A 14,703-nucleotide genomic window follows, 5' to 3' on the forward strand; every position below is an offset into this window, starting at 1 on the left:
GGGATGTAGATGAACTGGATGAACAGGTCTCTACATTGAAAGACCACGAACAGGGGCATAACGAAGAAATAGAGCAACTCCAGCATGAGATCCTCTGCCTTAGAGACCAACACCTGGACCTGCAAGCCTGCACCGAGGACCTAGAGAACTGTTCCCGGGACAACAACATATGCATCTGGAGTGTCGCGTCTGGGGCAGAGGGAGCGGACATCACTGAGTTTGGATGGACCTGTTCAGATCCATCTTCGAGGTCCTCCAAATACGGAGCTCAAGATTGATCGCGCCCACAGGGTTGGCCCCAGGAGGCCTCCGACTGGACCCCCAGACATTCTGACCTGTCTTCATGATTTCACCCTGAAGTAGAAAATTCTACAATGCGCTAGGGAGAAGCACCCCATCCAGTTCCAAGGTAATTCTCCAGTCATGTACCAGGATTTGGCTGCGTCCACCGAACAGAAGCCCAAAGCCTTTCAACTGGTCACCTCACATCTGTGGGAGAGGGTGGTGTCCTACTCATGGGGGCACTGCTTCTGACTCATCTTCTGGCTGGAAGGGAAATTACACTACATCCGCTCCCTGGATGAGGCGTGTCTCGCCTTGATTTGAAAGACCCCCTGCCTGAACATTCCCGAATGGGGCGTCACAGCCGGGAGAGGGAGGAACCCCATGGTCGGTACAGCACGAGGTTCTCTCTGACCAGCCTGCTCCCAGACACAGAAACCACTGCTAGAAATAGAGGGGCGGTCCTTGTCACATTGGCCTAAGATCCAGCTGGGCAGACGACAACATAATGCAAGACGTTTACACCCTATCTGTGTCACCACACTCCTTTCCTATTCTTACATCTTTGTGGGGCCAGGTGGGGAGCGGGGAGTAGAGCCACTGACATCCCTTTTTCTACTTAGTATCTCATTGAGACTCATATCCTGGACACTGATTTATCCCTAAGGACATTTGGTTAATGTTTATTTGGCAGGAAGTATAGATGTTGCTAAAGAACTAGGTTAAATATAATTTTAAAACAGAAATTTATAGAGAGAGGATACCCTAGACGGATGGTTCGTCATGCATATAAATGAGCAAAATATTTTAACAGAGATAATCTATTCGACAAAAGGGAGACATCTACAAACGAATCATTACCGATAATTTTTGTTACATACTACAATCAAGTTAGCAACAAAATAAAAAACATCGTGAACAGAAACTGGCACTTAGTTACCAACAATCAAAAAAAGATACTGCCCAAACCTATGTTCTAGTTCAGAAGGAACCGCACCATTAGAAACAGCTTAGTGCACACACATAGAGAGAACAAAATGGAGACACAACCATGCATTAATAATGGATGTATGACGTTACAACGCATGCTTTTACCATGCATGCTTTTACAACGCAGTTTTTACAACGCATACCATTACAATGCATAGCGCTTTGGGGTGCTGGATAGTGAATAGTTTAATTTACTATTCCAACTCCAGTCCCCGTGGACACTAGGGAAGGTGTTGGATAGTAAATTAAATCTATTCCCTATCCTAGAGCACCCCCCAGCGCAATGCGTTGTAATGGTTTGCGTTGTAAAAGTTGCGATGTAAAAGCACTGCGTGGTAAAAGTTGCGTTGTAAAGGATGTTTCCCATTAATAATGCTCCCCTACCTACGGGCACTTTTCCATGCACAGGATGTGTCAACTGTGAGAACATCATCAAGGGCAGTAGTATCACTAATAACAATGGTGTAATAAAAATTAAGAGCTTCATGAACTGTAGAACAAAAAATGTGATCTACTTAATAAAATGCCCTTGCTAACGCAGTTATGTAGGCGAAACCTGAAGAGAGGTACAAATTTGCCTAAATGAACACAGGTCTGCAATTAGAAATAATAAAAAGGGCGCCCCCCTGACTGAACACTGGAGAACAGCGGGCCACAGTTTTGAAGATCTAAAATGGTGCTGCCTAGAGAATGTTGTGATAAATGCACAAGGGGGTAATATGAACATCAAAAGAAAAAAACGGGAGCAATTTTATATGTCCCGTTTAAATAGCGTCAGATGTGGGCTCAATAGTAGAGAAGATTGGGAACGTATTATACAATAAGGACACAGTAACAATCTGTTCTTCCTCACGTTGCACTTCGTCTTACAAATACGAGTGCAGTTGCCCTTCTCAGGCGCGTGTTCTTTTTCCCTCATGCATTCTGAATACCATCTTTTGGTCATCTCTACTCAAAGATAAATATATGCCCTTCTTGAATCCAGCAATCTTAATACATTTAACTAATACTTAGCTTCAGCTCCCCATATTTCATTTGCATAAACAATGCCCATAGTAAGGTAATATATGGTGTACAGCGGTACAGACCTGTAGCCCCATGTCAAAGGGTTAACATTTCCGCTGACCGTTATTGCTTTATTGTTTTATCTAACTATCGATATAACTATATAATAGCGACATTGAGACAAGTGACTTCGCTGACATATATTTGTCCCCGCAACTACATCCTGTGGGTTTATGAATACAACCTATAGCGATAGACATCCCGTGAAATTGGTATCTAATAGAGCCTGAATGTGTGTCTTCGTCGCGTTGGCAACACGGTGGTGATTGGCTGAATGTGACCCAATGACGCTCATAGCAACTTGGACTCGAGATTTCCAGTGATTCTGAGATAATTTTGTTCTGCTATCGATAACCCTGACGTACCCTCTGAGTTAGCTAGAAGTAGCTACTAGCAATAATAGGTGAAACGTTTCATTCGAATGTGCAGACCAGCGCTTATTCTCGGGAGAATCATTAAAGTAAAGTGCGTTTCCGTTACTATGGAGACGCCCTTTTGAATGGTTGATGAAGAACCAATCACGTTGTCCCTTAAATTTGCCCACTGAAAACGGAGCTAGTATATAAACCGCACACACAGCCTGTATTCCTCTTTTTCTTCAACGAAGAGACGAAACGGTGAAGCTGTCCGGAGTGGAGCAGTGAGGCTGAGCGCACAACAATAGGTGAGAGACCATAGAGACCGTAGAGTGTTACTCTAACTTTTGCCTGTCACACACCTTTGAGAAGTAGCGCTCGGGCCATACTCCTAGTTTTTGGCTTTGTTTACGAGTAGCCTCGAAGACTCATACCCTGTTTAAATTAATAAGGCATGACTCGCACTGTTTTTCCTTACTAATCAAGAGAAATAAAGTGCTGAAAATTACTCTGTTTTACAAAACAGTTTTAGCCCGCAGTTTCCCTATGTAAGTCGATTTAATATTGGGGACATTGTGAAAATGCAGAACTACAAGTGACTAATATCCAGTGCCCTGCAGGACAAAATATGCAAATGGATATCAGTACGCCTTAATACCAATTTGGCTAAAGAAGATAATTCGAAGATACATAAATACTTATTACAACAGTATCAGAATCTCCTAACTCTAGAATAAACAAATCCCAATATCCTTACAGCGTGGTATTTTAACTTCATAAACAAGGGAGGTCAACCCCCAAGATTTATGAGCCGGGAGACGCAGGAAGAATACGGTCCTCGGTTACAGCGATTCCTATACCATATAAATGGTGAGTGCCTACCCCCAGTATTCTGTTTATTCAAGAGAAATTTGTGTAGACAGACATTTTATTTGCAGAAAAATAATTTAGAAGTACTTTCCAAAGACCGGTGGCTCCCCCGGATAGTGTGTATACTTTCATTGCACACTGTTTAAAGGTAGAGGTTGATCTAGTAGTATTTATAAAGATAGGACAGGAACATGACAACCAAACCAATATTTTAAATTTTAATTTCTGTTATTCTACAGTTATTTAAACTCTGATCAAAACACCTGTAGATCTACAGATTGACACAGAGATCCGGAGGCAGTATGAAACTTCAGTATACTACTGAGTCCTATTAATCTTGTTTTTAATTTTGAGGTATGTTACTGGTCTTGAATATTCAAAAGGATTGAAATGTGTAGTGAGTCATCTAGAGATTTGTAATAACATTGTCTTATTGTAACCCTGACAGATAGATACAGGGAGAGGTAATAGAGGATATTGATGCAACTGTATTTAGTGGAACTATTTTTTTTAAATATATTTTTATTGAATTTTTATGGCAGCGAGTAATTATACACAATCTTTTTTAAGATACTACAAAAAACATGTCCAGCAGAGCAATAATTATACAGAACAGTACATTGCAGAGAAAAAAAGAAAAGAATAAAGAGAAATATAAACATTATAAGACACGTTAAATCCATTTAGAAATAGGAGCCCAGAGTTTTTGACCAAATAGCTTTTTTGTCTTCCCCTTTAAATTATATATTGCTTTCTCCAATTGATAAACACTCATAAGTTTCGATTGCCAATGACGGAACATCGGTGGGTCAGTATCTAGCCAGCGAGAGGTTATACAATATCTAAATATAGACATAGAGATAAACAGAAAACCTTCTTCTGCTTCTGTTATAGTCCCCCTTTGACCAGATTGGATTCCAAATATTACCAATTCAGCAGATAATACAATTGATGTGTCTAGAATGTTATTTAAAAAAGTTTGTACTTCATTAATGAATTGAGCTAATCTAGAACAATGGAAAAACATGTGAATTGAATCCGCACCAAAATGTCCACATCGGCTACATTTAACACCCCTAGTAGCTTTCCATTTTACCAGCTTTGCCGGAGTATAATATAGATCGGAAATACACATAAAATGCTGGCTTTTTAACGATCCGGTAAATAGGATAGTGCTGGCCATTTCTAACGCACTAGGCAAATCTATATTCCTTATTCCTAGACCTTTCTGCCATTTATCTATATAAGCTTCTATATTATCTTCAGCTCGATTTAACATTGTCTGATAGATCAAACCAATTCTATTCCTTTTATTGCAGCATTCCAACACATCAAATTGAGTCATCTTACTGGTGTTTAGTAAATTTTTAGACTCAAGAAAGCTCCGTATTTGGAGGTTTTTAAAGAAATCTCCTCTAGAGTATTTAGTGTTTCTTACACATGCCCTCTTTGTGTACCATTCTAAAACAATTCATTGCTGAATATCCCACTTATTTAGTGGAACTAAGTGGGATATTCAGCAATGAATTGTTTTAGAATGGTACACAAAGAGGGCATTTGTAAGAAAGAGTAACAAATACATAGGGTAATATGCTATAATTATATTAGACAAATTAATCACTGTGATCTTTATTTTTTTGGTAACTTTGTGTTTTTTTAATAATTTAGAATCTGTCCTGAAGAAGGTGTTTGTATTGAGAAAAAAAGCCGAAACTCTGCGTCAACATTTGTTTCTTTGATTCTTGTTTTTTATCCTACAAATCTTGTATTGATTGTTAAATTTTGCAATTTGTATACATTTATGTTTTAAGTGCTTATGTTTTTGATGCATCAATTTTACCAAACTGTCTACTCAAATATATGTAATAAAATATACATGTGATTTTTTAAAGTCTTGAAAAATAGCCCTCTTTGTTCGTATTATAAACATTGTGTTGGGAATTATATTTGACCTAGTTCTTTAGCAACATCTATACTCGTGCCTCTCCCGTAACAATTAGAATGATACATTTTGGTCAGTTAGAATAGCGCACTATCTGCATTACGAGACACCCTGTTGTTTCTCTACGTATTTCCCCTGGTCCCAAACAAACCAAGAAAGGGGGCCTCCTTATATTTTTTTCTAATGTTTATTTGGGCCACTTGGCCTCACTCCTCAGTAGCCGACCTAAATGCCCTTGCTTTTGGCAGACACAGTGGCAAGGCTATACAGCGCAGGGCAATAGCAAGCACAGCATTTTGCTGTAAGCCACTATGACAGATACATTAAAGGTACTCAAACGTAACGTCAAAGGCCTTAACCACTCAGTGAAACGGAGCTCTATTCTTTATTATTTGGAAAATACGGTAGCTCATATATACTTACTGCAGGAGACACATTTCCTTCCTAATGACCAACAGAGGTTTCGTTCCAAGGCCATCCCATCTCAATTTTTCTCATCCCCCCCCCCTGTCTAAATCAGCTGGTGTTGCGATTTTGATCTCCCAGGCATTCAAGGGGAAGGTGGGACCCAAGCAGGTAGAAATTAAGGGCAGACTCATATCATACTCCCAAACCCTAGTATTTAGTAGCATTACAGTGGTTACCATATACTCCCCCAATGAAGGGCAGAAATACTTTCTCCGCAAGGCAGTGGCAGAGATTATGGGCACACAAGACAGGCAGCTGCTGTCGGGGGGAGACCTGAACCTTGTGTTTAATAATGATTTAGACAGATTAATACAGCGCCATAGACAGACCGTGGCACTTTCCTTAGCGGGACTAACCTGGTTGAGGGACATGGGCCTGACGGATCTATGGAGACTGTCACACCCACAATCCCGAGATTACACCTTTTTCTCACATGCCCAAAAAACCTATGCTAGGCTCGACTACTTATTAGGCAACTCATAGGTCACTGCTCTTGCCCGATTGATGGAGATTCATCCTCGCTCTCTATCTCACCATGCCGCAGAAACAGGAAATCCAATTCAGGGGAGAAATGCATTTTATAAGCTTATACATGGATGACGTCATAGTGTCCCTGGAGGAGCCTTTCACTTCACTGCCTGCGATATTAGCTGAATTGGAAAAATTCAGCTTAGAGTCGGGTTTTAAGATAAAAGTACATGAATTGCAGGTCCCCAAGTTTACCCTTCGCCCACATACCTTTGCTGCCATGCGTCGAACACTGCCTCTCTAATGGACCCCAATATCCATCCCCTACCGCATCCTCCTTCTCACCCCTCCCATTGCTGATATTGCAGCCCTCAATTATCAGACCATGACTGAGCAGATCAAGTTGGACCTGCACCACTGGTGGTCTTACTCTTTATCCAGGCTAGGGTGAATCTCAGCAATTCAAATGATTACTCTCCGCAAGATTCTTTTCCTCTTTCAGGCCCTCCCTGTTCTACCTCCTCCTGGAACACTATGCTCCCTCCAACAGTAGATAAATAAATTTGTGTGAGCAGACACATGCCTGTGTCTCCATAGAGACCTTGGCTATAGACCCCCTGCGGAGGGTGGCCTGGGTCTCCTGGACCTCCAGTACTACTATCAAGCCACCCAGCTCAGGGTCTTTGTTGAATGGTCCCGTACAGAATCTGAAAAGCGCTGGTTATTTATGGACAGGGCACTGGCTGGACAGGCCTTATGGAGCATCCCTTTCCTTCCTAAAGAAGCAAGACCCAAAACCCTCTACCTCTCCCCTATAACTAGATCATCACTGGCAGTATGGGATGGACTAGTGACACAGAGGGACTTTACATCCTTTCCTTAACCCTTCACACCCATAGTTAAAAATCCGGACTTTAACCCCAGTTTACAAGATTCGACATTTATGGTATGGAGCCAGACAGGCTAGAGGTCAGTGGGCCACCTATTTGATGCGGGGCACCTTCCTTTCGAAACCCTGCGTACTGACTCGCTCCCAGAGTCGGAGCGATGGCACGATATGCAGATCCGCCACTAGTTTATGCATCCCTCCATCCGCACCCGAGCCGATCGGCAACTTACTCCCTTTGCACACTGGCTCCTAGCCAAGACATCGGACAAACGCATGATCTCAGAACTGTATCAACTAATAGGCCCAACTACAGAGATTCCCAAACCCAAGAGTCAGCTTCGGTGGGAGACCGAGAAAGGTAGGGAACTAATGGTAAAAGAGTGGGGAGATATCTATTACTGAGCAAGAAACACTGCCCATAACATTGCTAGCATTGAAACCGTCACAAAAATCATTACTTATAGCCATTACACACCCCACCGATTGCACAACTATATCCAGTTCAGATCATCAGCGTGTTGGCGCCAATGCGGGTACCCTGCCACGCTGTTGCATATTCTGTGAGACCGCCCGAAAATACAGGAATACTTGGAGCAGGTAATCACAGATATTGTTACCCATATTGACACGGAACTCTCCAGATTTCCAGTGTACATAGTTTTAGGCCTCCCCATCCTCCGCCTTTCCCCTTTAGGTCGAGGCAGGACAGACAGACCGGCTTGGCTCTAGGGTAGACCCTACAAAAAATCTTATTTCACCGGGGTATGGGGCTGCTACCCACACACTTAGGTTGGTTGCACTGGCTTTGGCACATACTAGGGATGGAACGCATTTCTCTCTCCTTATCCAACCAAAGTGCTTCATTTTTCAAACTGTGGGCGACCTTCCTAACCCTGCTTCCTTCAGAATTCTGGGAGCTTATGTGTCCCAAATACCTACCGTTCTTGCGACTGGCTGAGTCCCGGGACACCCATGCAGCCACAACTTAGTGATCGCGACGTAAGAATATCTCCCTGTATGTGGTTGCCCAAGATCTCCCTCCCTTTCTTTTCTTTCTTTCTTCCTTCTTTAGAAGTCACTAGGTCCGGAGATAGGGGGGAGTTGAAGGTTGATATACTACAATGCATACTGCCCTTGCCCTTGAGAGATGGACCTTAAATGTGTATGCAACACTGCTCCTTACCTTTTAATGTTGATTACAAAATCAATAAAGAGATTTAAACCATAAAGTGGTAATTCTTTGAATATTCATATCTCCAGTTCTCTAAACTGGATATTTCACCTTTTGGTGTCTATCTTTTCATAACAATACCTACTATTTTTATAAATCGGTGTGGGATTTTTATTGTATGTTGTGTCTTACTTATTCAATGTATTGGTGTTTTTTAAAGGCTTTACATACCTGTCTACTAAGTTAGGTCCTACTGCTCGGTAACAGCCACCGAGGAACTAATTTATTGAGATCTTTGCTGGACCCCATACCATGTTAGTGGACTTATTACTGTTGGTACGTGCTTATTTACCCCTACCAATAACCCACCTTCGAACAAAGCCTTACTAGCATCATCACATAATACTCCCCGTTCCCACGTTTCCTATGGAAACTCTGACCTAACTATAGCTGCAGAGTGGTGACTGTCACTGTCTGACATACCTATATTGATATCTATATATAAATGTCTCTAGAAGTAGAATCTGTACAGTGAAACTAAACACACCAAAAAGCAGTTAGTAATTTGTTGAAAAGAAGATATTCAAATTAGTTTAATGTTAGTTGAGACTTAAATAAATTATGGGGCTCGCAAAGTATAGATAAATGCAGAAATATTTTATTTATCCTGTAATCACCTTTAATGTTTAAAAAAAGGTCCCATAAATATCTGTTTTCTACTGATCACTGTACATTTAGGAAAATGAAGACCAGAAGATTGAAAATCCAGTTCCCCTTTTCCTTGCTCAAACTGTAGCTGTAATGGTGCTCTGTGACCTGCCTTTCAGCTTGGATGCTGACTCTAGCTTGGAAAATTATGATGCCACAACTCAACTGTAATAAGTTATTACAGTCATACAGCTGTGTCATTCATCATTTACAGTTGACTAGAAATTAGAGATGGGTGCTTACTTATACTGGCATTGCAGGCTCCCATGTAAGATATCTTTGATAATTGTGATATACTGTCCCTTGCCTCAACTTTCACAACCTTCCATTGAACTACCCACTCGATTAAGCTACCTGGAGATTGAAGAAAGCCAGCATTGTGTTGCAGGCTGGGTGTGGGTGTTATGATTACTGGGGAGCATATATGGCTACAAGGATCCCTGGGAGAAGACTGACATATAGTGACCTAGATAAATAGACATAGAAGGCAGATAGAAACCTCAGACAGATTTCATCTGCTTCTTTCCTGATTTCTATTGCACAATACACTCCCCTTAGTCTATGGACCTGTATTTGCTCCTATGCAATCCGTAAACTCCACCGCTGAACAAACTACTAATCTTGCCACACTATGGCCCTGATTACAAGTTGTGCACATTGGAATGTGTGGAATTCCGATCCGCACAATTATAACTCATCTGGTGTTTCTGCACCTGGATTTACTGGGTGCACGAACACTGGACTCGGTTTTACCCGATGGTATAATCCCAGAGGGAAAAGGCACCAGCGACCCACCCCCGACCCTCGGTCAAGGCACGGGAGAGCATGTAATACCAGGCGAAATCTTTCCCTTCTCTCTTCCGCCCTCCATCCCCTTTCCTCACGCGAGTCCAGCCCATGACACGCATTAGACCCCTGCAGACATTTACCACCAGCTAAAAGGAAGTGGCAAATGTCTGCATTAAAACCTCCACAATAGGGAAGCCGGTATCACTGCATCCAGTGAGGCCTTGTTCACATACTTATTCCCCATTCCAGAGGTTTAACTCGGAATTTAATTAAATTTACATCGAGACTCAAGACAGTTTTAAAAACTAAGTCTGTCCGGAATCGCTGCATGCAATTCTTCAAGGGTGGAACTAAGGCCCCAAGTCTTACAAAACAACCACCAGCCTCAAACTCAGTGTGCTAATGATTTACCCTATAAAAGTCGCATTTGTTGCAATTGTCAAGCTTTATGCCTTAAGGTGTCAGTTAATGGGGTTTTAAGCTTCTCAGATGTGGAGGCGTTTTGGATTTCTCTTTGCAAGTATGTGAAGGGAATTATAAACGGATCATTGTATATTTGATTCTAAAGAAAAAATAATTATCGTGTGTAACTACTAGCTACTTTAACATGTAGTGCTACGAAAATAATCTGAGGACTGGCTTGTAGCAAAGCTGTGTTTACTGTTTTAGAACTGTGGACAAATCATCAGGCTAGTAAAATAGCTCAGTGATTTCAGCTATTGCTCTTGACATCTGTGTCTGTTCGGCAGATCATAGAGTTGAATGTTGGCAAGGTTGACTCATCCTCTCATCCTTCCGAGGTCAGAAAAATGAGCAGGCATTCTGCTCTAATAATAATCATTCTATCATTATAATTGCCTTATAATTATTGACCTATATGTCCTATAAATACAAATTATATTATGAATATTCTACATAAAGCGCTTCGGATAAAAGTGCTGTATAAATGTACAACATATAAATTATTATCTTGAAACACTACATATTAAAAGAGATAAAGACTAAACAGCTGTAAAATCAATACACAAAAACTATATACCACAACAGGTTAAGCTGATTGACTCTGCCAATGCTTGTTGTCACTGGAGGTACCAGAGAATGGCTCTCATTTGTATAGAATGTACAATCTTGTTTTGCGCTGTTAATAACTTCCAAAGAAGGCTCCACAACTTGTCCCCTCTCTCCCTTTTTAGAAATGCATCAATCCGGATAGCAAAGTAACACAACCCTGCAGGTATTGCTGCAATTCAAACACAAACCCCAAGATCAGTCTGAGTCATAGTTTCAGTGAAGTTCACAAAAATCGGATTAAAAATAAATGTTTTTCTCCTTGCACAGGGTTTACCCACTGTAGAATCTGCTGCCGCAGTATTTGCTATTGACTTCTGGAGTATGGTGCCCGCATCAGCACTGGTCCTTGAACACCTGCAGTGGTGGCATTTACAGATGCAGTGAACTCGACTCCATCAGGTAGCCTCGCTCACAGGCGCAGCCACAGCCCTCGCAGTCACAGCCACTGGATGCGCTGCGCTGGCTGGAGGAGACCATGTCCCGAGAGAGGCTCAGCCTTTCAGCATTAAAACTGCCCGCGCGCACAGAGATGGGCGTTGTGCCCACATCCCACCAGAAAAAACAAAGCGAATTGTATCCCCAAATTACAGAAAATAAAATGTTTGTTTAGAACTCATACCTCGCAAACTTGCAGTGTTGTTCTAATCATTGCAGGCTGCGGCTTTGCAATAAACTCATGTTTAGCAAAACTATTAATTGGTGGTGCTGGCTAAACTGTGTATAGTGTGTGCACATTCATAAAACACACTTGGTATTCCAAGTAACTGTACAAGTCGCACACCCATGTTTCCTCGCCGAGTTCACGTAGAAGCAGAGCTATATTTAAAACCTCATAGACTAGCATTCCTTGTGCATTTATTATATACATCATTCGTCTTCCGGGAGGCCATTTCAAGTCACCGAATCAGCACCATCTGATTTGCCTCTTTCTTATGACCTGCTGTCAAGTTTCATTCCTCACACTATGCAATTTATTTGAAACGAGCAGCGGACTGGCGCGAGGTAGCACAGAAGGCTAGAGAAAGAGAGAATTGCGTCTGAGTATAAAACACAACGCACACAGGTGGGTAACGTGTTCTGCAGCAATTCTCGTCATTTCTGTGGAAACGAAACTTTTACTCACATCAAGGAAGATGGACATGCCCTTCGTCATGTGCAGAGCCGAGCTGAGCTCCTCCGAAGAATTGGTTGCGGAGGATGAAGACATCTAGGGATCCACGCAGGCCCTTCGGAAGCGAAGAGCGGGGACCTGGCGATGCCTGAGAGCGAGCAGACCCTGCCTGCCGTCTGGTCCAGAGTTGAGAGAACTGCGCTGCTGGCTGGCGGCGCGTGGATGTACAGTGCTGTTCCGCACGCTTGGATGGATGCTGCTGTCTCTGCCCCGGATGACTTGCTCTCAGCTCCTTTCTGCTAGTGTCTCCCGACAGCGCCACAGCCTGTCAGCTTAGCTGAATCTCTCTCCGACATGATTATCTTACTGCCTGGTGCTCGCCCCCTCCCTCAGACTCCCCCTCATCCATTCCCCACAGCTCCGAGTCGTCTCACAGCGCCAGTCTGAGAGTCGAATTTATCACTATCGCGGTTTAAGACTACGGTATAATATATCAAGTTTGCCTGGCAACACAGGCTCCTAAATGCCTGCTGCTTGCTGCCAAAAAGCAGCCATTAAAAATAAAATATATTAACAAAACACCGACTTGGGCAATATGTATGCTATACCAGAGACATCATCCTATGCAAATTCGTGCATTTACATTAACAAATATCTGTATACCTATGTATGCATAGCTATTAAGATACGCAAGTATTAACATAGTCAGTACTGCTAATGTCCTTGAGAAAGCAATGGGTGACGGTTGTGGCACCTGTTACTCTCAACAATGTGCATTCATTTGCATGTGAGATTAATTATCAGAGTGTCAGTGGCAGTGTCAGATGGACAGGTCCTTGTCTGGGCTAGTTTTGTGGCTGTTGGTGTGCAGGTTTTGTGGCGATGGACCAGATTTGGGACTACATGTGGGCTGCTGTTGTGAGCATCTGTAAATATTTAGTAGAATGCCTTAGCAAGCAGCATTGTGTAGTCTAGGGTAGGTTGCACTGGGCACACAATGCAGCACAAGGAGGATGTCTCCTATGGTATGAAAGGACTGGTATCATGTCCTATTGGGTGTGCTTCGGCAGGCGGTCCAGTTCTTCTTTAAAAATAAATCAACTGCCATCTGACCCATGATAACTGCTGCACACATCATTTGCCAAGTTACTTCTTTCTAGGGCCTTAAGTGGGAAAAAAACTGGGGATGTTCTAAAAGGGGCGTGGCAAACCTCGTAAAGAGGTGTGGTAAATCTAATTAGGGGCAGGACCTAAATCAGGAGAATTAGCATTGTGTCCTGCCTCAATATAATGGTACAATTATTGAAGCACAGTTTGGCTAGCCCTAGAGGGGACTGTTCCCCTTCCTCAAGACTATATTATTTACAGCAAGGTAACATAAGGATTTTTTTTCTGCATCAACAACAACCAGCTAAAATCAGTGCTTTAAACGGGCCGGTACTGTCCGGTACGGAGTACCGGCACTTTTTTATTTTGAGAGGGAGAGTATCGGCACCTCTCGAGCGTGACGTAATACATTTAATTGGAGAGTACCAGCACTTCTCAGAAACAAGCAGGTACTCTGGTATAGAGTACCTGCACTTCCATTTTTCCATTTCAAGCACTGACTAAAATACAGACAAATCAAATAAGCTCAAATATGTCACTGACATTAATAAACAATGCACACAGTAGGGATGCAGAGTTTAGCAGTATTTCCTCAGTTTGACAAATTCACATTGAAAAAAATGTGTCTGCAATCTGTCGCATTACAATAATAAAATTTGTGAACTACTTATAAAACTGGGAGCGTCCAACAAAACCCGTAGAGCTAAGCGACAATGTCCACAATCCTCCTCTCCTCTGTAGCTAATGACTTAATGTGATGAAATCACTTTGTGTCCTTAACAATTGCATAAATCACCAAACCAAGATTGAACAGTGATCGCTATACATGAATTAAACAACAGTACACATCCCCACTGTTCACGAACAGCAGCTCACCAGCCATGCGCTCAATGGTAAGGGACAATCATGGGTCCAACCAAGACTCCCTCATTCCATGCCTGCCAGGTGTCTGAATCACAGTTAGGCACAGTCCTGGGAACACGTGGTGAGGATATAAAGGAGCTGCGGTAGTCTCTACTGATTAAGTATTTTGAGGTTGACACCAGTGTGTTCTTGAGTGATATTTAATGAGAAAAAATCATATGGAATCAAACAATCAGCTGACACGTGTTTCATCACAACGCATGGGCTTGTGACTCTTCAGGGCTGCTACACTGTTTGAAGGTCCGGGATTAAGGCCCCTCAGTGCCGGTGAGAAATCTAATCCGGCCTGGGGTGTAACGTCGAGCGGCGAAGGGAGGTGTGCCAACCCTGTCTCCCTCCCTCTGTCTGTCTCCACATGTCTCCCTCTGTCTGTCACCCTCCCTCTGTCTCCCTCTATCTATCTCCCTTCCTCTGTTGCCCTCCTCCTTCTGTCTGTCTCCCTCTGTCTATCTCCCTCCCTCTGTCTGTCTCCCTCTGTCTGTTGCCCTCCGT

The 14,703-nt window shown here is 42.6% G+C and overlaps 1 protein-coding gene and 1 long non-coding RNA gene across 4 annotated transcripts in view; one reads left to right on the plus strand and one right to left on the minus strand.

Moving 5' to 3' along the window:
• The window catches only part of NECAB1 (N-terminal EF-hand calcium binding protein 1), a 1,511,734-nt gene extending 1,499,212 nt beyond the window's left edge, over positions 1-12,522 (minus strand). For both annotated transcript variants that reach the window (XM_078687059.1, XM_078687058.1), the window contains exon 1: positions 12,193-12,522. In XM_078687059.1, coding sequence (XP_078543185.1) covers positions 12,193-12,276 — 84 coding nt within the window. In that variant the 5' untranslated portion in view covers positions 12,277-12,522. The remainder of the gene's footprint in view (positions 1-12,192) is intronic.
• LOC144828676 (uncharacterized) lies at positions 2,946-5,406 on the plus strand. Of its 2 annotated transcripts, XR_013610509.1 has the most exons (4): positions 2,946-3,001; positions 3,453-3,563; positions 3,803-3,917; positions 5,232-5,406. It is a non-coding gene; the product is annotated as an uncharacterized LOC144828676 (long non-coding RNA). The 2 variants fall into 2 exon arrangements; XR_013610510.1 differs by lacking the exon at positions 3,803-3,917.
• Positions 12,523-14,703: the final 2,181 nt, after the last annotated feature.

The sequence above is a fragment of the Lissotriton helveticus genome, chromosome 4_1 (assembly GCF_964261635.1).
Source record: "Lissotriton helveticus chromosome 4_1, aLisHel1.1, whole genome shotgun sequence".
Lineage (NCBI taxonomy): Eukaryota > Metazoa > Chordata > Amphibia > Caudata > Salamandridae > Lissotriton > Lissotriton helveticus.